The sequence below is a fragment of the Papilio machaon genome, chromosome Z, assembly GCF_912999745.1.
Source record: "Papilio machaon chromosome Z, ilPapMach1.1, whole genome shotgun sequence".
Classification (NCBI taxonomy): domain Eukaryota; kingdom Metazoa; phylum Arthropoda; class Insecta; order Lepidoptera; family Papilionidae; genus Papilio; species Papilio machaon.
In genome coordinates this window covers 10,878,869-10,905,460 of record NC_060016.1, presented here as the reverse complement: position 1 = coordinate 10,905,460, position 26,592 = coordinate 10,878,869, and the positions used below count along the sequence as shown (strand labels likewise).

The following is a 26,592-nucleotide window of genomic DNA, read 5'->3' as shown; positions in this document are numbered from 1 at the left end:
TTATTGTGTCAGTGACGAATTTATGCAATGACTTAGATCTGAGAACACATTGTTAAGTACAAAACAAGCTTTGTTTTCTTGTTTGGGAATGCACAATATGCGGCCTGCGACGGATGTTCCCCTACGTCAGTCATCTCCAGTTCGGTTTGCGTCTTTTATAAAGAGCAGGTTCCGATCGACCATAGCTTTATACTAAACAGAGTCAAGGGCGAATGTGTCATCGCCACGATGGACGGCACCGTCAAATTAATTATTTTCTGCACAATAATAACAATAGTGAAGGTATGTACACTTATATTTAATATTTAATAAGAAATGAAATTATAAAATAAGTCCAACGAAAAGAGGATAATACTAATGTATAATAAAAATCCAACATTAGTTTTTGAATGAGAAACGAATTTAGGGCCCGGTCTTGGGGCAGTGTTTCCCAACGCCGCAAGGAATCTGTGTACCTTAGAGAGTAGTATTTGATTTTGTGTATGTGAAGTTTTTTAATGTCCTATTTTTTTAGTCTGTAGGTTTTTGTTATTGTTATAGATTCTTTAATTGGATTGCAAAATAAGTGTGGAGGAGTGATATGACCACACTGGGTGACATGACAATGTCATCAATAAACATGTAAATAAAATTAGTGTTTCCTTAATTACGCGTTCTAAGTTAAAACATATAAGTAGAGCTCTAAGAGAGTATGCTAAAGCTTAGCGTACTTTTAAAGAAACTAAAAAAAATTTGTACATCGCATTTTAATTTCTTGAAAGGTCCAAATGTTATATTTCAGGCTCCGCCACCGGGAACGTTTTTCTGGAAACCTAGATTGGGTCTCGATCTGGCAATTCCAACAACACGTATGTATTATATTACTATATATTACATTTCAGAACGAAAAATAAGTTGGCCGAAAGTTCATTAGAAATTAAAAATAAAATAAAAGATGAAAAAAGAACTTCCGCCAAAGCAAGGTATAATATAAAAAGGGGTTTTAACAATACAAAATGGTGAAATTTAAGAATTATTGACAAGGATTTTTATGATGATATATTTTTAATACGGGCCACCCCGTACATATATATGTGTGAAGTGCATTCTTCTAATTTCTTCATTTCAATCTGCTTTTAATTTCAACTACCACGAAGACCAGTGCTTTCACTAGACGAAGCAAATGTAAATGGTGTTTAAATGGTACTACTGGATGCTTCGTCCTTTAATAGCTACGACAATTCATCTTCGTATCTTTACTATATGATATCTACTTAAATTGAATATCATAAACGTAAAATAATTTTCTTCTCTTTGTAACCAGCTAAGACACGCAAGCCGATCACGGGCGGGGTTCTAAAGCCCACCGTGGGCGAGATCAGAAGTGGACATGCGGTCCTCATCACTGGATACCAATTGGGGGTGACGGTATTGGCCCTCGCCCATGGACAAGCCGCCTGGGAGAAATTCCCCCACCTCAATCCCTTCAAAGCTTGGTTCTACACCACGGCCTACAGATGGGGCTTGAGACATCTCTCTTTGTAAGTATATAAACGACAATTCGTTTTAAATTGTAGATAAGTGAAGTGTGTGTGAAGTCAACCAATCATCGCACTGGACCAGCGTGGTTGATTAAGGCCTAGGTCACTCCAAACTTATGTTCGAACTCTTTTATGTAATTAATTATTTACATTCCTGATAATCTAGTAATGGCGGTAATCGAAGAAAAGAGTATAATCGTTTTTATTGGTCTTAAGTTTAAGATCATAATTGAAAATCTGAACACAAAACTGATAGTCATTTCACAAACAAATGAATATGTGCCGTGCCTATACTATACTATATTCTGGAGGAGAGACCAAGACGATAAATTATGAATTGAGGTGCTAACTGTTGACCTAGTGTACTGAAGCCCATGGCTGAGGGGTAAACAAAAGGTAGGCCCGAGTTGAGTTCTCGAGCGTAACGTACATTGAGTAGACGTCAGCGATTTTAGAGAATAGAGATTGAAATTTGCACTGATGTTGTCAGGTTCCCGAAATGGCTCGATGGCAGCGGCTACAACTTCATTGACACGCACCGCGTCTGGAGGAAGCGCTACTCGTACCAGGATCGGTGGGTCCCCGAGTGGCTGCAGTGGTTCCTGCCCCACGTGTGGGAGTTCGACCGCGAGAAGAAGCAGTACAGAAGGTTCCATAGATACGTCTTACCATCCTTTGCCAAACACTACCACTACCCAGGAAAAGTCTTCGACCATTGGGCCTCAGAGGACAGTACGGAAACAGTTGAAAATCTCGATATATCCGACTTCTCCATACATGTAAATGCTCCAGATTACTGAATTCATATTTGTTTGACGTTAGTGAAACTGAACTTTGTTTTAATTCAATTGAAAAAGACTTAAGACAGGCAGTAGTTTAGATTTAACATTTTAGCAATATGGTCCCGAAATAATTGGTAACAATACACATGCCTTACGTACTTACTTAACTACTAATAGTTAGCGCCTATCATGACTTTTTAAAACAATTGTTTTTGTAAAACAGTTTTAAATAATTTAACTAAAGAAATCACACTATCCCCAATCCATATATTTGTCGTAACACATTATCATTTTTTAAATAAAAAAATGAAGTTTGTAAATTGCATAGCAAAGTATTTCTTATCTTGAGATCAATTGAGAAAATAAAAACGAAAATATGTGACAAACTGACATCATTGAACACAACTTCTGAAAACGAGTGTAAATTTGACAAGATCGTCTACGCTAAGTTCTCGCGAATTTTCAAGATGGCGGAGCAATTGTTGAACATAAATGAAGTTGACAAACATCAACATAAATAAAGATACAAGAAAGAATTTTACAGAAAAACATGAGTAGGAAAGGAGGTCAATTGACCCGTATAATGAGAAGAATTTATAATCTAGATTCCAGCGTCGGCTAAGGCAATCAATTTTATTGGTATTTTCAATCATATTAGAGTTCTAGAATGAATAAGTAATATGATCCCTTAACGGATGTCAATAACAGACGAATTACATTTCGTGTTTAAAATTAGGTAAATCACAGACTGATTGTCTATAAGTAAAATAAAATGTTGAAAATTCATATTTTCCTACACAGATGCAAATAAATGAGAATGTAACGCCATTTCTTAAAAAATTTTTAAAGAAAAGTAAAAATTTTTCTTTAATGTTCTTTGACTTTTTTAAAAGAAAAAAAGAAACTACGACCATAATCTAATGGGGTTGAAGGAGAAGTTAAACGAAGATAATGTTGATGTTATTTGCAGCGACGTGAGACAAATAAAGAAGAAATAAGAATTATTACGGTTGCTATGACTACGTATTTTTATTGATTATTTGATTGATTGATTTTTACATAAGATATGTTATGAAAGTGAATAAAGTTTTGTTTTTGTTAGTTTTAAAGTGTTTCCTTAAATTCTCCATTTACCACTTGCACATCTAACCGACTCTCTTTAAAAGGTTATGGGCCCAGATCATTTGCTGGAATAATGGAGTTATCCAAAGTTCAAATAACCAAACTTGAGGAGAACAACTGGGTACATTGGAAGTTCCGGATGTTAACAATTCTCCGAGGATGTGAACTGCTGGATGTTGTCGAAGGCAAGATAGCAAAGCCGGAAAAGCCGTCTTGTGAAGTTGGAGATGGACCAGCTGCAGGAGCTTTGCCTGCTTATAATACTTCGATGAAGGAATACGTAAGAAATGATAGCACTGCTTTACTTTTAATAACTAATAACATATCGGATCAAACTCTTGATAAAGTTATGAGATTCACGACGTCAAAAGAGGTGTGGGAAGAACTACGAGTACATAGAGTGCACCGTTTTTAAGATAGAGGGCAGAGCGCGCGCGGTCACAGCAACCGGTGCCTCCGGTCAAAAAAAGCCATATATAACTGATGAATTATAGATAAATCAATGATTATACATATTTAGTCTATATATGAATTATAGTCTATATATCTCTATTATGTTTATGTATGTAATTACTTATGTAATGTAATTAAATATGAATTGAATCTAAACTGAAACCTTGTGAAAATATTTGGTCACTTTTGTAGTAAAAGAGTATGAATAAATGCTTTCAACTCGATGAATTGTTTCATGCAGGAAAGTAACAATACGAAACAGTAGTATTTAGTGTTCGTTAGTTGCCCGAAGTTAGATTACAAAAACGCTAACACTAGGAAAGATCTGCTTACGATATCGAAGTTCAGCGACACAGCTCGTAGAGTTCTCCAAACTTCAGCTATGCTCGGCATCAAACCATTGCTGATTTCTTTGAACTATTTTTCAATTTAATAACCTAAAAAAATATTTTCATACTTGTAAATTCCACTTATTTAAAATAAGGAAAAATTCAGAAAGAATTATAATTGCAAAGGAATCATTATATTGAAGCAACTTTTTTATACAGCAATTACGTTAGTACGTATTGTTTCTTGATATGTTAATATTAAAATGCAAATTTTAAAAATACTAACCTGGCTTTCATTTATTTTGCTTTTTTTAACAGCGGTAACTGACAAAGTAAAATATAGTTAGATGATAATATTTTATACTGCGCTTTTTTCCATCTCCATTTCTTATTTTGCATGATATATAGTTTGAATCGTTTATTTTAATTTAATTAAACAAGAAATAAAATATTCCTGCAATTCTCTCTCGGATCACTTTTTTAAAACAAATTATTTAAAATTTTTTAGAATTGGAATCATTCGTTTTAAAATTTAATGGCTTCGTTTGAAAATGGAATTTCAAAAGAGGTTGACAATAAATAAAAAGAGGTTAGATAGTGCTTATATCTGACCTCCTTCGTCGTGGCATCGAGAAGAACATACCACGCCTGAAACAGTTTTAATAACTATTCGCTTTTTCATGTTTTTTAATTTAAAAATAAATGTAGACATTATATTATTATTTTTTAAAGAAACAGCCAAGTCGACTAATACTCGTATTTTGTGGTAAGACAGTTGGAGATTATTGGTAGCGTTGGTGTAGCAAAGAGATGGAAAATAAAATATCATTATATTGTGTACACGAACTTTATTACGACGATTATTTTGATGTATAATTGTTAATGATCAATGAGCAAAGTGCGCTCGACACATCAACTAACAGACAATATGAATAAGAGTATGCATTATATATTTATTACGTAGTCTACTGAACCTATTACCAATCAGATATTAACTCGAACAATGAAATTGAACATTAAAATTTTATATAACATTATCGACTTCTACCGCTACTTTATGGTTAATATATTTAATAATATGTATGTAATATTTCGTGATAAAATGTGAATATATTTTGCTAATTAGACTCGTATAAATTAGACTTAGAGTAAATGAGTATTACACATTTTGTGAAGATGTTAGAGTTAGATTATATACAGATGTCAAATCAAGTAAGAAGGTAGGCCTGCTATGTACACTTGCCTTATGCCATTGTTAATACCTCGATTCATAATAACTAGTTGATCCCTCTGACGATAAACAGCTCGCCGATAGCAGTGCACGCCGCGCCCGAGTCCAGAATACGAGTTCCATAGCGCCATACATAGGTACATATAGACAGGTACGAAATAGTAAAAGCTAGGATAGACTAACATCACAACATCCCGATTGTAGGAACGTCGAATTATCTCACGTAGATAAATGAACAATTTGTAGATAGAGAATTTAACAGCTTTCTTCGATTTTATCAATACTTGTTAAATTTGACGTTCAGGTTCCTCGTACATGGCTTAGGTCCTACAGTTCCTGCGAACGGAATTGAGGCGACGTCCCCACATGAGATTGTATCATACGATGGTGCCCTGCAAGTGTTGGGCGTCGGGCGTGGGGGTAGGCGAGGGCGAAGGGGAGGGCGGCGGCAGGGCGGGCGCGACCGAGCCGGAGGGCAGCGCGGCCGCTACGTCCTGGTAGGGCAAAAGTGGGTACGCGGCGGCGGCGCGCTCCCCGGGACCCTCCGCCGGCGGCACCACTTCCAGGTAGCGCCCACTTCCCACCAAGGCGTCCTGCCGCCGCTGCCGCTGCTGGTGCTGCAGCAGAGAGTTGAAGTGCGAGATGCCGATCTCCTCGAGGCTGCTCTTCCTGCGCCCGCCGGCGCCTCCGGCCGCTGCCACCGCGAGCCCCTGGCGCAGCGAGCTGGATCGGCGCAGGAGTACGTCGTCGGCGACGCGCAGCGAGTTGGAGCGGCCGCGGAAGTCCGTTACGATGGTCGGGCTATCGGGCAACGACAGCGAGTTGGCCTTGGTGGTTGCGAGCGGCGGTGCGCGCGGCTGAGGGTAGGCGGCGCCAAGCGTCGACCCTCGCCGGCTCGACGGCTGCGCTTGGATAAGTGCTTGAGAGCAGAAGCTTATGTTGGATTTGCGTCGACTGTTGTGGCGCTCGAAGGTCTTCTGAGCGGAGAATGGAGACGGGCGAACCAGATATCTAAAAAATATTTATAACAAAAAATTTATAATCACGAATATAGACGATATAATATAGAGGAAGGTATAATCGCGCGCTCATCAGCTCGAATACATACATAATGTCTCCTTCTTGCAGATTGAGGTCGCAGCTCGGGTTGATGATCACATAAGACAGGCTGTTCCTCTTTTCGCTGACGTCATCATAGTCGATTCCGGTCAAATTCAAGGATTCCATACGAGAGCGGACCAGATTAGCTATTTCGGCTCTTTCGATTTGTTGGATATGATTGTCGCGGGCCTCGTCGGCCAAACTTGTAGAGTACTGTAAATTGTAAATGTTTGAAATACGTTTCGTACTGGCTAAATTGTAATTTCTAGTTGTATTGCAATAATTACTTATAGTGACGGCTTCGACAATAACCAGTGAAATAATAAATGATGTGTAATATGTAATTATGAGGTTACGAGACAATACAAATGTTCAATGACTGGGTGGTGCTGTGCTGTACAACAAACGTTAAATAATTCCGCTTCAAGTGGACTTGGTATTGCATTGTGTCAACATTTGACTTCATGAGGTATTCCACAATTAATGCATATTGTTATGTTGGCAATTAGCAGGCATATTTGATCAAGAATTTTTTTAGTTTTTTATTAAATTGTGGGTCAATTATTCCGCGGGTAACAATTAAATGATTTTTTATTTTATTAAAATTAATATTAATTAGTACAATTATATCTAAAAAAAATAGCCACTACATCCAATATTTCTTTCAATGCCAATAGATTCTGGCTGTAAATAATATTGATTGCTATAAATCTACAGCTAAAATCTAAATCTAAACTAGTTATGTTTATATTATTATATCTATTATTTTTCATTTGTTATGTTGTCACTAATTATAAGGTGGACATTGAGGATAGAATTTTTGTTGAAATTATTTACTAATTATTACTCTGTTCTATTTACCTTTTTAAGTTATCTGAAAGCTGATATAGCAGCCAAAAATTTAAATTAATCGAAAAAATAATTTTGGTAATCGCTCGTTGCTGTACAGTCGGCATCAGGTTCATATCCGTAATGCTGACCATACCTCAGGGATCGGATTAGGGCTCAGGTGTGGGGTGCTTACCGCAGGCGTGGTCTCGCCGTAGCAGCCCCCCAGGCAGCCGGTGGACTCTCCAACCCCCTCGGACCCCGCCGCCCCCGCGCTGCCCCCGGCCGCCTCCTGCTGCAACTTGTACGTCACACCACAACACCACGCCACCGACAACAACTCGAGCCCTAATCCTCACGTAACAACTCACCACAAGCGATTCAGCTTTCACTATTGCTTAATTAAATAGTTCAAGACATCTAGCACGACTCAAATAGTAAGCTAGATTATTTCTGCTTATTGTTTTGTCATATGGGTTGTTTTCAATCTATTTTGCTTGTAAGACATAAAATGAGATTCGAGTACTTTTAATGTACTTAGTTTTGGTTTTGTGAATTCTTTGCAATACAAATCTAAATAGTTTTAAAATACTGAAGTAATATTGAAGTAAGAAGGGTCCAGTTATTTCGTTGAATGGCGGACTTGGAGTGCGTGATTCTGATTTATAAGCTGCATTGATTGACATCTACAGATCCCCTTACGATAAACTAAAAATTATATATACAAACTATTAAAAGTTGATACTGCATCAGTCTTAGTGACCATGACAGTAGATCTGATCTTTACTGTCGTCAAAAAGTGGGCTTCTAAATGTAGGTCGTATCTCTAAACATGGTAACAACATAAATTTCCTTGTTTATGTATAATTAGTGGCTTATCGTAAGGCGGGGTGGTAAGCTGCTAGAACACAACATGCATCACTCGCACTACTTGACAACATAGGCGGGACTGCGATCATCGACATACTTGCGACAGATAGACAGACAGATTTATTCAAATCGTTCATATTAGGGTACAGTAAAGGGCGCTATTCTTTTTCAATTCAAGGCTTTAGAGACGAGTTAAAACGTGAAACATTTTATCTTCCACGCAAAAGCAAGGAACAGAGTATAGTTTTGCAACAGCAGCTTGCGCCGAAATAATAATTATAAAGCTCGTGTGTACCTTATATTATAAACCAAGTGACGTGAAGGAAGAGAAATAGATGTCGAACACATGGCAGAACTAATTACAGACACTCCACAGGTGTGAAGGCTCGAGAAGTAAGTACATGTAGACAGTTTGACAACAATAAAAATGTGGTGCGAATATTACGCGAAACGAGAATATAAAAGTAGTTAATAATAAAATATCGACCCGAAATACAGTCCAATGGTCGGGACCGCTCAATGCGTTTGGACTATTTAATTTGGTACAATGCTGTTGTAATTTGGAATAAAATGTGTGTATTATTGTTTAGTTATGAGGAATCTCATAACAGATGTTGGCGAAGGACTGTATTTGAGGAACATATTGGATTAGGTCGTAAGGAGTCGTCCAACTCACCGATGCGCGCGATGGTCGCATTCTCGCGAAGCGTGGCCAAAACCACTTTGCCTTGGCCCCTGACGACATACTCACGTGGTTCCCCGGTTCGGCCAGGCTCGTGTCCTGGGTACGATAGATCCCAATGGGGATTTCGCATGTGGTCGAACACAACTTTTGGTACAGTCTGCCGTATGTACGTATCCACATGTCTTCTTTTGTTATTTTCATCTGTTACAAGGGCAAGGGTTAATTTTGCACGAATGTTTTTTTAATTATAGATGATGAATTTCGCATCTGACTTCGCTTCGGATTTGGAAGTTCGCTCAGGCTGAGGTCGATGAGAATGAGATGAGATGGAAGGATATGTTATGAAGATACGCTAGCAGAGTGTGTCGCGTCGCTCGCGTGTCGCGGAAGAGTCGCTTACCGAGGCGAGGAACCCGGAGCCCGGCGCCTGATCGACGCCCAGCAGCAGGCGAACGAACGTGATGACGTAGTCCTTGACAAAGGCCTGGTACAGCAGAGTGTCCAGCATTGAGGCGGAGAACACGGAGCCCGCAGCGAACGGCAGACGGAACATGTACGAGATGTGAGAGCCGCGTTCTTTTTCACGCTGTAAATTGAAAAGAATAGCAATTGTAGGTTTAGTTAGCCCTTGGAGTTACAATACTTAAATAAATATTGGAATAAACAGAAATAATCATCACCTTTACCTTTTCCATTTTAGAGAGGTGCAGAGCATATTTGTCATGTGCACGGAATTGCATGAAGCGCATGTTTGAGGATTGAGAAAGTTCCGTTATAGATTTAATGGATGGGAAGAATCTGAAAAGAAAATTTTCTATTTAGTTTCTAGGAAAACATCTCCAAGTATGAAAGATTGCATAAATATAAGATGCACCAGCGCCGTGGTATAAAAATGAATAAAAATCGCTTTAGCAGAGTAACATTGCAATTCGCTTTTGGCAGATTAAGAAATTTTCATAAGATTCAATTTATTAGGTATATATATTTTACTTGAACATAGTTTGCACGGCGACAATGGTGTTGCAGTCGGCGAGGCTGTCTTCTTCAGCTGAATTGGAGAGCTCCTTGTTTACCACCACAACGTTTTCGGCGAGCGTTATCCCCGCACGGAGTAAGTCGTCCAAACTGAAAATGTATAATGCGCATTTCTGCAAACTTAATGTGCCATCGTTTCCATTATTGTTATGTTTTTAATTGTAAATTACATGAGAAAGTTTCATTAAACACATATGTATGATCTTACCAATCGATAGTGCCAAGCATCCAATAGACGAGAGGGAAGTACGAAATGGCATCTAAAAAGGCAATGTCCGGACGACGCTCGAGCAGCAGTATGATCGGATTGAGTGAGGTTTTGGACCTGAAATGTGCTCTGAGTGGTATAATGAAGTTGTATATGCCATTGGAGGCGTAGTCCGCGGCGAGGATGATCGTCTTGTTCTGCCACTGGTATTCTTTGGCGTTGCGGTAGGCGCAGTGCTCGCAGACCTGCGCCAGCTGCAGGCAGCACAGTGGCTTCTTCTCCTTCAGCAAGTAGCACAGGGTCGGACTCACCCCGATGAACGGAGATACCGGCGGAAAGCCTTTTACTATTCTGCAATCGAACGCAAACGTCAGTTTACAGTCAAGTCGTAGACAATGTAAATATATGAAGGCTAAAGCGAAGCTATATTTAGTAAATAGTAAATTATTACAATAAACATTTTAAAAGAAAGTATTATGTAACAAAATACAATACTTACAACATTTATCACATGTGGGAAGATCGAAACAAAATTTAAAAACAAAATTTCGAATTCTAAAATAGCTATCTATGTAAATATAGGACAGCACACCCATAGATACAGTAACAGTGTGGTGACAATCAGTGCTGGATAATCTAACATTCAACATTAAATTTGGGGCAATTTCATGCGTTTCTATTCAATAAGGTCGTGTGCAATGGAAGAAGTACCTAAGTAGGGATAACGACATTACATTAAACGTTGTATAGTTTTACATAAGCTTTAGTATTTTTTTTTTCTATTGGATAAAAGAAGACTACACACGTTTACGTTTGTAATATCTATTCTCAAAATCAACATATCACCTATAGTTATCCTGCTTATCCTTAAATGATTTGCGCAAATTTGCGTCATAGATTTTCAATAAGAGAATTAGAGAATTTACATAAACTATAAAACTAGTTAAAATTCTGCAACTTCCAATTATTGAATTACATCACTCAGACTCGCTTAACAACAACTATTTAGGAACTTGCTGACTGATGACGTACCAATTTATCACTCGCTTCATAAGTCAGTTCATTCTGCTTGATGATATTAATCCTAAATCCTTAAGTAGCCAGTCAAGTTTTTAAAAGTATACCATATATTCGCCCTCTAGTGGTGAATAACGGACACCATCCGACGGTCGCGCAATCTAAATATTATTGAGTGTACTTTGACGTTTCGTTCGATCAATTTAGGTCGATTTTTATATAATGAATAGTTACATATATTTAATTGTGCTGGTTGTAGCAGAGGTTTATGGTGAGCGATGGCTCACGGCGGACGGGCCTTGTGGTCGCAGCGCGGTCTCACCTCGTGAAGTCGGCGCGCCAGGCGCTGCAGAGGTCGCTGGCGGGCATCGAGGAGTAGCTGCTGGTGGGGTCGTCGCTGAGGGGCGCGGCGTGCGAGCCGGGGCGAGACTCCACGGCCGCCGCCAGTCGAGAGGACACACAATGCACACAGTCGCACATGCACTCTCTGTACATTCTGCATTACGTTTACACTGCACGCCTCTAACACTTCATATTCTAACGTAAACTTTCGTATCGGTACGTACATGAATTCGGTCGGAGCCATTGTATAGAATAAAAGCACAGGAAGTCGATGCGATGTTCATTTGTGAATTCCCTTGTAGCAGCTGTTTCAGATTCGTATTTAATATAAAGCTCAAGCAAATGATTGATTAAGACATCAGTTGCGGGATAAAAGCGACACATTCGTGGTATTCTTGGCGAGGAAAGAAAACAAATGGTAAAAATCATTTCATTTTTAATTGTGAAAATGAATGACAATTTTCGTACAATGAATGAAAATTTTTTTTTAAATTTTACATCGTCCATTCTGAATTCAATTAATTTAACTTGTCGATAGCTGACGTGTATTTGTCAGGTTGTATCAACTAATGCCTTTATCAGCTTCAACCTTCCTTACTGAACGCAGTGCATCTTCGACGCTGATTGGACATTTTACTAACCAGATTTTGGTACTGGCCAACTTTTGCTGTCCATGTTGAACAAGGCACCAAAAAAGCTACTAAGCTCTCAAAAAATGTAATGATTTTGAGGCTTCTTTGGTATCAGATCCTCTGTCATGCAAAAAGGAAATTATTTTCCGGACGACCTAATATGTAAATTATCAATTTATAGATATAATTTGAGTAACTTTCCTTTCTTTACTCGCCATAACATACTTGAACAAAAATAGTAACGTACTTGGTGTCGTAGGCATGCATCCGATGCGGGCGATGATCTATGAAACCGATTAAAACGATAAGAAATAAAAAAACTATATAAATACGTCATGTACGACGATCAACGGTCAGTGTTGTAGGTTGACATAATCTAAGACATGCAGGTGGACAAAAAGTGACGCAACCCAATAATAAACGTTAAATAAAATTGCGACATAACAAGTTTATTGGAGCTTGATAAAATTTTGATCTTATTAATGAAATAAAATAAATTAAAAATAAAACAAAGGTGGCATGTGTATCTAGCGCCGGCCCTGGCGTTTTATCTATTAACAAATAATTAATACCGACTTTTAAATACATTTCTTGTCTGTTATTTATTGAAACTTATCCGAGGGCCGATGCTGTGCGAAAGAGATAGGTGCGAACGCGTGAGGCGATCGCCGGTGGCGTGATTGCCGGTATGACAAATGTCTTACGCGATCTTCTCGGAGGGCGAGCGCCAGGGCACGTCGTCGTCCAGCTCGTCTTCGCTTTCGTCCACCTCCACCTCCTCGTCTTGGTTGTCGGAGGCGATGTGAAGGCTAGACGTCACCATGTCCGGTACCGGCAGGATCGATGGCCTGCGGCTGCCTGCATCCATATCTAACAAAAATACGACCGTTTTAAATGCCCAAAGACACTTAAAAACATATATATTGTCTCAAGAATAAAGAAGCCCAAGGAGTGAGCTTTAATTGAAGAGCTGTATTTTAAGGTGTCAGAGTAGATACGTTATGGAGAGCTGATACTGTTGTCCATCAATGAATTCACACCTCTGCGATAGTTGAGCGAATCTGGGCTAAGGAAGTTGGTGTCTGGTCGCGGGGTGTGCGGCAGCAGAAGATGGCTATCGCTCGCGCTGTCCGTCGCGGGGGACTCCTTGAGGTGATTGCGGGACTCCCCGGTCGATGATCCCTCGCCGTACTTGTCTGTCGAAGTATAAACTAAATTTTAATGAAGAAATTTATAAAACATTATGACCATCAGAACAATAGCTACTACATTTATGTATTGTTACATCAAAGTAAACTAGATTAAGATTAAGAATATAATGGTACAGTAAGGTAGCGTATGACCAAACACCAGGCGCAAAGTTGACAACTGTCGACCCGAAGATACTAGGAGTAAAAACCTTGCGCCGAGTGATATTAATGATTTTAATGTAAGATTCGCGTACTACTACTAAATGTTCAATACAATTTAACTTACGCATGCAAATAATTCTCGACTTAATGGTAAAACATTAGCATTCAAATGTTAATATGTGGGTTATAAAAATTATGATAAAATCTGATATTGCGCGAATCGAAAGCAAACTCACTGCACGTCTTGACCACGGTCGAAGCTCTGCACTAGAAATTTATTTGTTGAAAATACGTTAGTCGCCTTTTACAAGAAATGTCGTGAATGTACATAAATATCAATAAAGTATACATGTTTGCATATAAGAGTACCCAAAGGATTATATAGTTTTCATAAGGATCAATTTATCTACTCTATCTTGGAATCTACCCTACATTCATTTTTCTATTTTAAATATAATTGATTGACAGCGATGCGATTTTTTACCGATGGATAACCTTATATTATATTTTTCTTTAAATAAAGTGCAACTTAGCAAAATGTTCGCATAGATTATATCTCGACATCCCGAAAGATTACAGTATTGATCAATAACGTTTTAGTTCGCTTTGACGGACTTTATGTGAAATAACTAGGAGTTAGAGCATATCACTCTTAGTTTAGCATTCCAATGCGGAGTTATCGTAATCCTACGAGATGACTAGATAAATGCGACGAGCGACGTGTACAATAAAGCATCAAAAGAACTGTGGCACTCACAGCTAGCGGCAAAATTAGCGGATGAAACAGTGTGAGCTGGGTTGATGCGGGATGGCGATGGTAGTGGCGTGGAGCTTGCGGGGCCCTCGAGCACCACTTGGGGCAGCTCATACGGTGCAGCGCTACTACCGTCTCGTCCCGGCCTCGAGCCACTGCCGCCGCCGCCACAGACCCCGCTGCCGCCGCCTGCTTTCCTCTCGTTACACACCGCGCTCTGGTCTTTGGCCATTATAGCCTTGGACTCTCGCTTCTCGGACACCACGAATGCGGAGTTCTCCTCCTTGGTGATGCTCATGTAGTAGCAGGTATCGCTGCTCTTCATGATGTGCCGCGGCCCAGGATTCAGCAGGATAGTGTCCTCGTAGAACTCAGGCAGCTCCGCCGGACGCACTCCGACCAAGGCGACGCCGTACCTTGAAAATGTTTTCATTAATACAGTATTAAATGTAGCAAAGATGCAAAGTTAAAATAGTTCTCACTTTCTATGTGAATGAAAGCTGGCGTAAGTGAAGCTCTTGCCCTCGTACTCGCCAAAGAAGCGGCTGTCGCCGAGTACGATGTGATATATTTCGTTGCCGGAGCACTTCCCGTACAAGCGGTGCCATTCCTCGGGGGATTGTTGTCCTTCCCTGAAATGTTAGTACCGTTGTTACAGTTTAAGGTCGAGAAGACTCAGAACTCTGTGGAATCGATTAAAGTAGCCATTATCCATTAAGCACTTGTAGGCTGGCATTACGACTTGAGTACTGAACGTAGTTACGTACTGTCCACGGCTGGTGTGCAGCAGCAGTGTGACGAGCGTGGAGGCGCCGGGGCAGGTGCAGTTGTTGGCGAGCAGTGCGTACTTGAACTCGTCCTCGCACACGACGAACTCGGCGAACTTAACGTGCAGTTTGTTCTCCGGACGGAAAATCTGAACGTATTGTGGCACGTCCGGTGCAAAGTCCTTCACCGCCCACGATCTAGAGCAAATCATTTCCGCTATAGATCCATTATAGATACTGCCATCTTACACTTAGCATGCTTATTGGCCCTTAACGTCTGAGTGCGCACAAAAATCATTGCACACACTGTCATTTTCATTCCATTATGCTGAATATGCGATTTACCTGAGTATGGTATGTTCGTCGGCCGCGGTCTTGTCGGCGTAGTTGCGCGCCGCAAGCACGAAGCAAGCCTCGGCCTCATTCATGCGTGCACGGATTAGGTCGGTGTCTTTCAGGCACGAGCCCTGGATGTAGATCACACGTTGAGCCCAGATCGGTACCTGGAATTAGATAAAAACTTATACTTATTTCTTGGAACAAAAATTGTTTATAAATTATTGACATTTAGATGCTTTTTTTCATCGTTACCTATCTTCTGTTGCTTCTTTATAGATTTAAAGATGCTTTTTGATACACCTAAGACTAAAAATTCTCTACTTTTCAAATGCTCAAACTAACCAATCCTAATTCCCCAAAAAGTACAACGCTTTGAGGTGTATTATTAATTAAACAGAGTCATAGAAATATGAAACATTTATTACCTGTAGAATCATTCGCATGGTTGTGTCAAGTTCCATGGGCGAGAGCAGCACGACATAGTAGTCTTGTAGCAGGGGGTGGGCATAGAACTCGTTGAGGAAGTCCATGATGGTGTCCGCGTGCAGAGTCGTGGAGCAGACGACCACGTGCTTCTCAGACTGCGCGCGGTGCGAAGAATACGAACCCCCAAGCTTCTGTCGCTCCATCCAAGTGAACGCCAATTGCTCGAACTGAAAAGTTACGATAAATATTTAAAACGTCGTTCTGAGTAGAAAAAAAGTAACTACAACAGTCGTACCTGCATTTACTTTCACAGCCCTTCAATTTTATCAACTTCCGCCAAACCGCATTATTCCTTCTTTCATTCCTAATCAATTATATATAAAAAACGGGGCTCTGTCTTGCGAATTAGATACATGTATCGTGTTTTTCATAAGGCAGCAGCTTCTCTATACTATATGACTGAATAATATAAAATTCAAACTTTATGGCGGTTCATGACTTAAGCGCGAGCGCATGTACTATTCGGGTTCAATTCAAGCGAAGGCAAAAACGTCTAGAAGTTCCAACCTCCATAAAGTTTAGATGGCACTACATTTCATATTAGCTATCAAATATTAAATTACCTGAGTGGGCAAGACGACAAGTGCAACACCTATCATGATGACCATGTATAGCTGCGATGGCCAAATATCAGGCACGAAGTCACCATAACCAACAGTCGAAAAGGTCACCACAACGAAGTATGTCGCTTGGAACAGATTGAGATGGCGATGACCCGCTCTTTGGAAATGTTGGATACCGCAAACGCTGCAATACATACGTATACATAAGACTTCGTTTTAATAAAACTATAGAAAAATACATTCAATAAATATATCCTCCAAAAAAATGTGACAACGTAAAGAAGTATTATAAAAATTGTCTTTTAAAAGTGTAAGCCACATTGTAATCCCTTATTCTGTAACTTTATGAAGTTGTAATAAGATTTTCGTTGCCGGAATTACATCACAATTTGATAAAAGCGAAAAACAAAGTCAAGAGCCTGAAAGTTAAAAGGCCAAATTACGTAAAGAGGAATTTGGAAAATAAATTTACTATGCATTACCATGTTGCTACTTGAAATTACGTTAGCTTGTTCATTTTCCAGTAGAAAAAGCGTAATTAGTGAGGATAAAAAGTAATTTTATTTCATATTATTTAATAAACGCATTCTAATGAAAACGCTTGAATCATACTCACTCCTTATATTCTTACTATCTCAAACCAATTTGTCTTAAATGTACTAAAAAATGAGCCGATTCAAACATTCCGTCATCGAAACAAAAATCTTTTATCTTCTTCTTAATTTATTTTTATTGCCTATCATCGTGTTCAAAGTGCTGGTAAGATGGAACATAAGATGGAGCTGAAAACTATTCAGCTATGATATCAATTAATACAGAAGAAAATGATGATCACCTGGTGAAGACGAGGCAAAGCAGCGTCACGCACAAGATCATCAGCTGTTGGGAAAGCGCCGACTGAGATTTCTGCATTGCGCGGTGCAAGTCGTTCTGAAAACATTACAGAACATGTGTTGAGTTAATTTTACTAGCCATATAAGTTTCTAAAAGAAAAAAAAATAAAGCTGACTTCATAAAAAACAATCGCAAACAAAATGCACTAAAAAGTAACATAAAAAACAATCTCAAGCAAAATGGTTATTGTGAGAAAACTATCAAAGATAGATATATGCTATCACGGACTTTTATTTAGCACATTTAAAGAGCTACAATTCGTCCATACATCATTTTTATGTAGGTCCTATAGTTAAGCCTACGTAAGCGCTGATAGAAAAAATGTCCCTAATTTTCGCAACAAATTTTGAAGCTATGTTCAAAATCTACTAGTTTTCTAGTTATTTAAAAAAAAATGGGATCCCTCTGCAAGCACTTCCTTTCGATTAAAATATTTTTAATCAAAATCGGACCACCAGGGGCGGAGATTCGCAGTAACACATAAAAAAATACAGTCGAATTGATAACCTCCTTCTTTTTGAAGTCGGCTAAAAATATGAAAACATCGAAATACTACTTCAATCTTAAGAAACAGAATGACAAAATGTATCCACTCACAAACATATTCTCCAGGGACCGCTTGGCCAGCCAGCAGTTCAAGAAAACTGGAATGAAAAGATTGCGGAGCGGCGGGAACAGCAGCTAAGAAAATAAATACAAAAAAATCTTGTGTTAATACAAAAAGATAAGTAAAACACAATATAATAAGGCAGTCTTTAATATTAATACTTTTGCATATATTTTAGATCCAGAATAACACTTCTCTCTATGTCTCGCTCTTTCTTACTTTCTCTCTCACTCTCACTCTAGTTATATCTTCTAATTAACCATGAGTACTTACGGTTAGCGCAAAGGGGATCGTATTCACCATTTCCAGTATGAAATGGAATGACAGTATTTGTTGCCAGATGTTGCCCTTTAATAAAAAAAGTATATCATATTAATTACGCACAATTATAGATGACATCACTGTCATTCTATTCTATAATATTTGCTAGTTAATAATACAAAAAACTCCACTGACTGAAGGATGTACAGCCTTTGACACTCCGTGGTAAGATATGAGTCTAAATACATCTCACTGATACAGGATGTTACAATGAAATCGACTTACATATATAAAAAACAATGTACACAAAAAAACTACTCACTTTGTAGCCCAAATAGACGAGGAGAATAGCCTCCGAGAAGGATATCATAGCCAAGATAACCTGGACGATCCAGAGGCAGAGCGAGCGGTTGACCCAGATGATGCCGTCCCAGTTGATGATGGGGTGCTCCTGGAACTCCTCCTCGGTCAAGTTGGCGGAGTATTCAAACTCGGTCTTATTCCCGGGCTTGCAGCCGTAACTGATGACAAAGGAGGACATAAAAAGGTTTTATGTTCCATTAAAATATGTGGACGACACTAAACCGCATATTAAAATCGATTCGACTGTGAAATGCACAAATATAACGCACCATCTTTTGATGAATTGAATGGAGAATATTAAATAAAAAATGAACATACCAGGAGGCGGTGATCGGATCGCCGTCCGCACAAACACGTATGATGTACAACACACACGCGAGCAGTTTGAATACCAAATTCGCAATTCTTATGCGAAGACCTGAAACAAGTATCAATAAATAATATCGGTATTCGGTGAATGGACTAATGGCGTAAAGCTACGACCAACATCTTAAGAAGCTCTCGCTAAACATTTGGATTAAGAGCCCGATATAAAAGGCAGTATTGTCTGCCACAGAGATGGGATACATAATTCTTCACTCAACAGGTTGCTTGAGTCATGGTATTCCACAAACAGTGGTGCACTAATTTTTTTATTTTTTATTAAATGTGTTATATAGAAAAAAAAGCTAACAGATGAATTATGGGTCAATAACAAGATATAAGGCAAATGTTTACGATCTCTGCCTATAGAGTTTGTATCCGTGTGTTGTTGTATCCATGTTTAAACTCGACCAGTAGCTTTAAATAAAGCCGTTTATTACCATGACAATAATAAATGATTCAAGGTCAATAAATGCTTTCAGCGTAATGAAGAAAATTAATTAGGTTGGTCAATGCTAACGCTATTGTGTCACTGAAACGTGTTTAACATTCTATGCGCCGGGCGACCGCGACTGTGCGCAAACCACATTCAAATTATAGTATTGTAACTACACTTATGTCAACAGCAAATAGTGTATGCCGATCGTTTGCTATTTGCTCCGGCAAATCAAAAATCTTGGCAAATTGCATTATGAATTAATTTCCTAATAGTCGTGTATTATAAGCATACTTTTTAAAGGTGACGTTTCCAATTCTATGGTTTTCATTGCAGCAAATAAAGTATATAAGAAATTGGACATAGATGGGCATAGATAAGAAAGACTAATGTGAATGTTACAAATTGCCGAAATATAATGCTTTACTTTGTCAATGAATTCTGCCGAGTTTTGGCCTGGGCAAATTAAAAATGAACGGTGTACATGATTTACCGGTAACAGTTACAACTACATTTAACCGCCAATCAGTATTTATTAATTGTAAAGTCGGTGGCACGACACAATTTTCTATATTAGAAATATGTTAATGTTTCTATGTAAACATTAATTCAAAAGAATTAATTTGTTTTTTATTTAATTACGAATGCAGTTTTTTATGAAAGTGAAGGACTTTGTTTAACCTTGTTTATGACACGTGTAGAATTATTACTGCACTTTATTTTATTATTTATACACAGAGTTAGAATTACTTAATGTATTCCGATTATTCAAATGGTTTTTCAAGACCACAATTCTCCAATATAGTATAATATTGTACTCCAAGATAAGCCAAACTTTTACGGTAACACTTGCACTTTAGTATTCTCAGAAAACGTTTTACTACATATAGTTTCTAACATAAACTGTGTGTCGTCAGTTATGCAAAATATTGAAATTTTACTTGCAGCGTTTCCTTTCAAAGACACAATTTAAAAAATGTAAATTCTATTTACTGAATCTCGTCGCAGCGAGTTTAAAATTGATCAAAAGCTCGGTATGGAAAGCGAGTGAAACACGAGCAGTTTGTGTTTGAAAGAAAATCAATTTGATTAACAAAGAACTGAAGTGACTTTGTCCGGAACATTCTCTTTTACACACCGAGATATTGGGAAATGTAATCTAGTCTATCTTGGAAACTATTGAAGTTTTGAAATACATTCCACACTAACTTCTTCTTTTAATCCCTCGATTACTTTTTCACTCTTTCGTCTAAAATATTGCAAGCTAGGAATATTTTATGGGAAACAAAGAAATGTTTAGTAACTTCTTAGGTAGAATCGGCTGTTTATCTGTGAGACTTGTATGAAAAGTTATTGTCCATAACCTTATCTATTTACTTACTAGATCGTTGATTCTTGATGAAGTAGAGTTGCAAGCGCTCCTTGAACGTATTCTCGTTAACATAATACTCGACGCGCACTCTGTAACAATAAAACAAAAAGCGTTAAATAACATACGTAATACGAGGGCGCCATATGATTTAATACGTCATCTTAATTCTACCATCGAACGATTACTAGCGACCAAACTTTGTTAAAATTACAGTCAAGGATGTTTTTCCCCATATCTTTTGACGCTCGCCGTCGATAAATTATTGGTAACTCACAATGCAACTAGGTCATAGACTTGTCATGAGAACATACAACGTGCTAAATTATTGCGCTAATAGTGGCAGTTGGCTATGCGATAATCAATCCTACGCTAGAAACTGTATTCATCGTTCGAAGCGATGTCGTAGGAAAACCTATCGCTAGTAAACACTAGTTTTATTGTATAAAATATAAAATACCGCCAGTGGTCTTATTTACAATGCCACCAACATCATCATTTAAGTGGAGAAAACCTTGAAGATGTCACAAGTAGACTGAGGTCTTTTCAACAGGAATGGACATCGCAATTCAATAAGTCTATATGTCAAGGCATATACTCGTAGTATAGAGAGTAAGGCCAACGATAAATTCATTCTATGTGCGAAAATCAACTAGAAAATTCGTAGTGATTGTAAACCTTTAAAGCTTTTGATATAATTTAGGGTGATAATACACATAAACAGCCGGTACAGGTCGTGACACTTAAGAACTGATTCTCTTTTTGCTTGTTTTGTTATTTATAAATATTTGCCACCGATCATTGTAAAACAGAAAATGTTTAGTATAACAACATTTCTGTGGAACTCGTTCAAACGTTTCACTTCAGAAAATACGAAAGATTACACGACAAAATTCTTTTCACATCTGGTCCTTGATTTAAATGTGAAGTGAAACATCAAAAGAAATCGACTGCATCTCTCTTTTCGGGCCAATGAACAGGATCTATTAAATCATGAATACAAACTACTAAGAATATATTAGACCTCGGTTTTACTAGATTCCTAGTAACATAGTGGGCTCAGGCGCCATCGCGTATCATTGATTAATTAGTGTTTAATAAAAGGCCAAATCAATTGCGACTATTCTAATATGGAAGCTAGAAACTAACACGTAGTTATCGAACTAGTGATTCTTCAGATGACAACTGGACTATATGATATATGTTATTCATATTATATGACATATAAAACTATATAATAGTCTCTATTGAACCTTAACTTCTTGTTATAAATCGGTGTTCGGTTTCCATTGCCAAAACTCTTGTACAAAAACATAATCTCTTTAAAAAAACAAAAAAAATAATTATGTTTCATACATTTGCGAGTTTATAACGCGTATACAAAACACAGTTATTGTTGTCAGTTTGTATTGATCACGACTGAATAATCCTAGTCCGACATGGAGAGTAGATTCGTTTCTCGAGGGAGCTCGAGGGAGCTCGACGCCGTCGCTCTGTTTGCACGAATGTACCTCGCATATCTCCTACACATCAACAAAGATCACACTAACAAATCTGTACATGTATTCATAACTACAATATAACTTGTATGACGGATCAAAAGCTTTGTGGCTTTTGAGGATCTTAATATCTATCGTTTAAGCTTCATTTATATCCAGCGGTACTAAATAGATCTAATGTTATTTCATTTATTGGAAAAAAAGTCATAAATTTCAGAATATATATTGTAATTGGCCCGAGCGCCCAGAATTGTGTTTATTTAATTTTTTTTTTTCTTGAACTCATCAACAAATTGGACTTTCGTATAGTTTTGATTTTTACGTATAGTTTTTAGTTGTACATTTTCTTAATACGTAATTTCTGTCTACAACTTCGACATGTTGTAATTATTTTTTACAACATATCTACTTTTTATTACAATATTTTTAACTGTGTCCATGTGTAAAGAATAAATAACCTAAAAATTATATCTTGTATAAGTTTCCCCACCAGAAAACTTTTCTTTGTAAGAATAACCATTTTCTGAACGGCCTACGACTGACAGCCATAGAAGATAACAAATTAAAACCACTGGCCATGAAAACTCATCACAATATTCGCCAGTTTTTCGCAATAAAACGAAACCGGTGTTCCAAAAACTACTTAACAAATAACGATTATTACTATAATGTATGTGTTATAATGTTGCAACTGTACGTAATTCGCCCATGAAACAAAATAAATCATACAAGACTCTTAACATTGAGATAAAAAATAAAAAGGGACTCTTACAGCGCCATCTATTACATAGTAGCGGAAAACGCATCAATGTGAGAAAGGTGTAAATTTAGAAAAGTGTAATTATTTTGGATATAATAGATGTTAAGTTGTGCTAACTCATATCGAAAATATAGCTTGGTGGCTTCTAAATCAAAGTTATGATAAATAATGTATTAACATTAGAAGATAAATTAAAAATAGCTACGTTTTACCTGAAAATAAAACGTTTATTAAACATACTTACCTAATTCGAAGCCTAATAAACATGAGAGTAGCGTTCGTTTTCGTAATGTGCTCATAGTGTACTTCCGGTCCATCCCTTCTCCTATCCCCTTCCCTCGTTTCTAGTCAACTTCATATCCGTACGACTGCAGCGCCACCAAAGGCAGCTGAGTTATTAGACTCAATATTTCTTCATTGCGTCTCTTTGCCACCAGGTAGGATTTAAAAATATTAGGCTTCGAATTAGGTAAGTATGTTTAATAAACGTTTTATTTTCAGGTAAAACGTAGCTATTAAACAGTACTGTACCGTCATTCGAAGCCTAATAAACATGAGAGACGTGTTTACTATCGCCTGGTGGTGGCGCGAAATAATACGCCAATGTGATTGCTAGAAGTAATTCTGTTGTTTTATTGTGTTACGTACTTATTTGTGTATAAGAAAATAAATAAAAACTTGAATTTTACATTTGATTTATTGAGAACAAGCTATTGATCCCTAAGATACATACGTCGATCGAGCGATTGACGAGAACATCGGAAGATGCAAACATATTATAAATGTAAGTTAAACATACAAGACTAGCTCGTTTAAAGTAAATAGATAATAATCAATCATCAGTTGGTACAAATAATTTTGAGACTGTATTGGAATTAATCATGCTGTTTGTGATATCTTTGCGATAGAATTTCTTGAACGTATTAGCCGATTTCCAATTTCCGCGCACCAAAATATCGTCAAGTGGGAAATTCTCGACCCAGTTTTTCGAGGCCACAGCCGACCTAAAACTTCCAGCGGTAGCTTTAATGCCAGCTTCTTGCAGAAGTTTCTTCACCCATCCTGCTATAATTGTTCTAGATGCAGGTCGAGGTCTTCCAGTAAGGGCAATGAATAGACTATCAGAGTTAGCTACTCCTCTTTTCTCCTGAGAGAGATGGATAAGGTGTTTAACCCAGTGAACAGGACAAAGACGTACATTGTCTTTGTTCGAAATTAATTTCCAAGACGATTGCTGTTGAGTACTAGAGTCGGTCTTTGAACCAAAAGCAGGTTTAAAAATAATACCATCCTCCTCAGTTATATAATGTTGTGGTGAGATCTTTAAAAGCGTTAAGTCGTGCACCCGTCTCCCCGAACAAAGCAGAAGTATTGCTGCTGTGCACTTTGAGGCTTCATACAAGCTAGAAGTATTAGCATCCTTGGTATTCAAAAACTGTTCCATTATGCTAGTATCCCAGATAGGTGGCTTCTGAGGTCTTTGTTTTGCCAAGGCGATAGCTTTCAGAACATGTCGCACTAAGGTGTGGGAATTTAATTTTTCTTGATTGTCGGGATTAGAGAAAGTGACAACAACAGATTTATGTACCCGAATTGTACTTAAGGAAAAACCGTCTTTCTGGTGAAGATCAGCGAGAAACCTAGCTAAATCAGATGCTGTAGGATTGTTTATGCTGATTTTTTGAGCTCGAGCCCAAGATAACCATCTGGCCCAGGCTGGCTTGTATGTTTTTAAGGTAGATCTACGCCAGCTAGCCGATAATAAATCCTTCTGATCCTTAGTCCAACCTGTCAACTGTTTGCTCCACCCCCACATTTCCATATCTCGAGGTTCATCTCCGACACTTTCGGTGGAGGGAGCCCCGTTGTTGTATCTATCAGGACTTGTGACAGATTCTTGATCGTGAACGGAGCGTCCTGAGCACGACTTTTCAAGTCTGGCCTCCAATAAGCGCCCTCCCAGCGAGGCACAATTATCAAATAGGACCCTATTGCTTTGTTCAGATGAGCTAGGACTCTGGGAATGAGATGCGGGGGTGGAAACAGCCATGCCAGGTGAAAATTCCATTCCATACCCAGAGCATCGTAATAGGTCGCTTGTTTGTCGGTCCTGTCTAGTGTGCAGTATGTCTGCACTACGTGTGCGTCTCGTGACGCGAAGAGGTCCACTGTTGGCGTGCCCCATTTTTTGAACACGATCTGAGTTAAAGGTGGTAGTAAGTGCCACTCTGGTGTTATCTGCCGACGGGACAGCCGATCCGCATAACAGTTGTAGCTCCCCGGGATATGATACACGGATATTCGAATGTTGTAAAGGTCCAAAATTTGATACACCTTTTTGGTGAGTTTTGTCAAAGCTACAGATTTCGTCCCGCCTTCGTTGCGAAGATAAGCTATTACTGAACTGTTGTCGGACTGTATTAAAAGACCCTTGGAAGCTAGGGACTTTCCACGAAGATTGAGAACGTTCAGGATCGCTAACATTTCCTTCTGGTTGCAGTGCAACCGTTGTTGAGAATGAGTCCAACATCCCTGCAGCTTTTGGTTGTCCAATATGGCTCCCCAACCCAGATCGCTCGCGTCTGTAGTAAGGTAATGACGGGGAGCGGGAATATGTAATTGCGAGTGAGTTCGACAATTGCGCTGCCACCATATTAGCTCTAATATGACTTGAGCTGGTAAGGGTAGAGTTTTTATACGGGGACAAGCTAACATTTTGTTGGACAGCGCTTGCAGCGCGCGATAATGGAGACGTCCCCTCTTGACAACGAAACATGCGAAATTCATCATTCCAATAATCTTTTGTAAATCTAACAAAGTTGTCTTTTTCTTGGCTAGTAAATTTGCAGAGAGACTCTCTATTTTTGTCGTTAATCTGTCTGGAAGATATTTCAAGTTCTGCCAAGGGTCCCAAATCAAACCTAGAAACTCCAGAGCCTTCCGCGGTGTGAGCACCGACTTCTCTGTGTTTATTTCCCAACCTAGGGACCGCAGCAGACTTATAGTGACGACAATATGTTTCTGCAGAGTGGCTGCGTCCTGATTTACCAAGAAGAAGTCGTCGAGATATACAAGAATGCGCACACCGCGATTTCGTAGGCACTGAGCTATCCAGTTGGTCAGGCACGCAAACGCCTTCGGCGCGGAACTCAGGCCGAATGGCAGGCAGGTTATTTGCCATAATTTGTTGGCATAAATCAGCCGAAGGAAACGTCTGTGGGCTTGTGCCACCGGTAGGTGAAAATAAGCCTGGCGCAAGTCTATTTTGGCCATCCAGTCGTTTTCTTGTATAAAATCTGGCACGCGCTGGACATTTACAAGCCGAAACTTGCCGGCGTGAACAAAGTTGTTTAACCTTTTCAGATTGAAGATTGGCCTTGAGGTGCCGTCGCTTTTTGGACGTAAGAAAATTGTGGATATGAAGCTGGGTGTTACCCGTGCTTCTTCTAGCACACCTTCTAGAACCAGCTTCTTTATAATTTTTGACATTTCCGGGGACACGTTTGTTTGGTGTTGAAAATTGGGAGTGTGCAAAGGAGGCTTCTGTTTGAATGGGATGCGGTACCCCGTAACCATTTTGAGTATATGAGGCGGCGCCCCAAGATACTCCCATTGATCGACGTA

The 26,592-nt window shown here is 38.7% G+C and overlaps 2 protein-coding genes across 2 annotated transcripts; one reads left to right on the top strand and one right to left on the bottom strand.

Annotated features, from left to right (window-relative positions):
- On the top strand, positions 1 to 2,436 carry LOC106717033. The gene is made up of 4 exons (XM_045686243.1): positions 1 to 282; positions 782 to 848; positions 1,304 to 1,520; positions 2,011 to 2,436. Exons 1-4 carry the CDS (start codon positions 229 to 231, stop codon positions 2,318 to 2,320), a joined length of 648 nt encoding a protein of 215 aa, XP_045542199.1. The 5' UTR covers positions 1 to 228; the 3' UTR covers positions 2,321 to 2,436.
- Positions 2,437 to 5,045: 2,609 nt separating this feature from the next.
- LOC106717032 (potassium channel subfamily T member 2) lies at positions 5,046 to 20,781 on the bottom strand. Its single transcript, XM_045685986.1, has 21 exons — positions 20,722 to 20,781; positions 18,860 to 18,959; positions 18,501 to 18,699; positions 18,191 to 18,265; positions 17,908 to 17,991; positions 17,252 to 17,346; positions 16,417 to 16,600; positions 15,793 to 16,020; positions 15,374 to 15,531; positions 15,029 to 15,226; positions 14,744 to 14,893; positions 14,265 to 14,677; positions 13,196 to 13,351; positions 12,860 to 13,025; positions 10,165 to 10,515; positions 9,912 to 10,046; positions 9,608 to 9,719; positions 9,322 to 9,507; positions 8,988 to 9,122; positions 6,546 to 6,751; positions 5,046 to 6,448 (listed from the first exon to the last, which is right to left on the bottom strand). The coding sequence occupies exons 3-21, from the start codon at positions 18,546 to 18,548 to the stop codon at positions 5,815 to 5,817; spliced, it is 3,714 nt and encodes a 1,237-aa protein (XP_045541942.1). The 5' UTR covers positions 18,549 to 18,699; positions 18,860 to 18,959; positions 20,722 to 20,781; the 3' UTR covers positions 5,046 to 5,814.
- Positions 20,782 to 26,592: the final 5,811 nt, after the last annotated feature.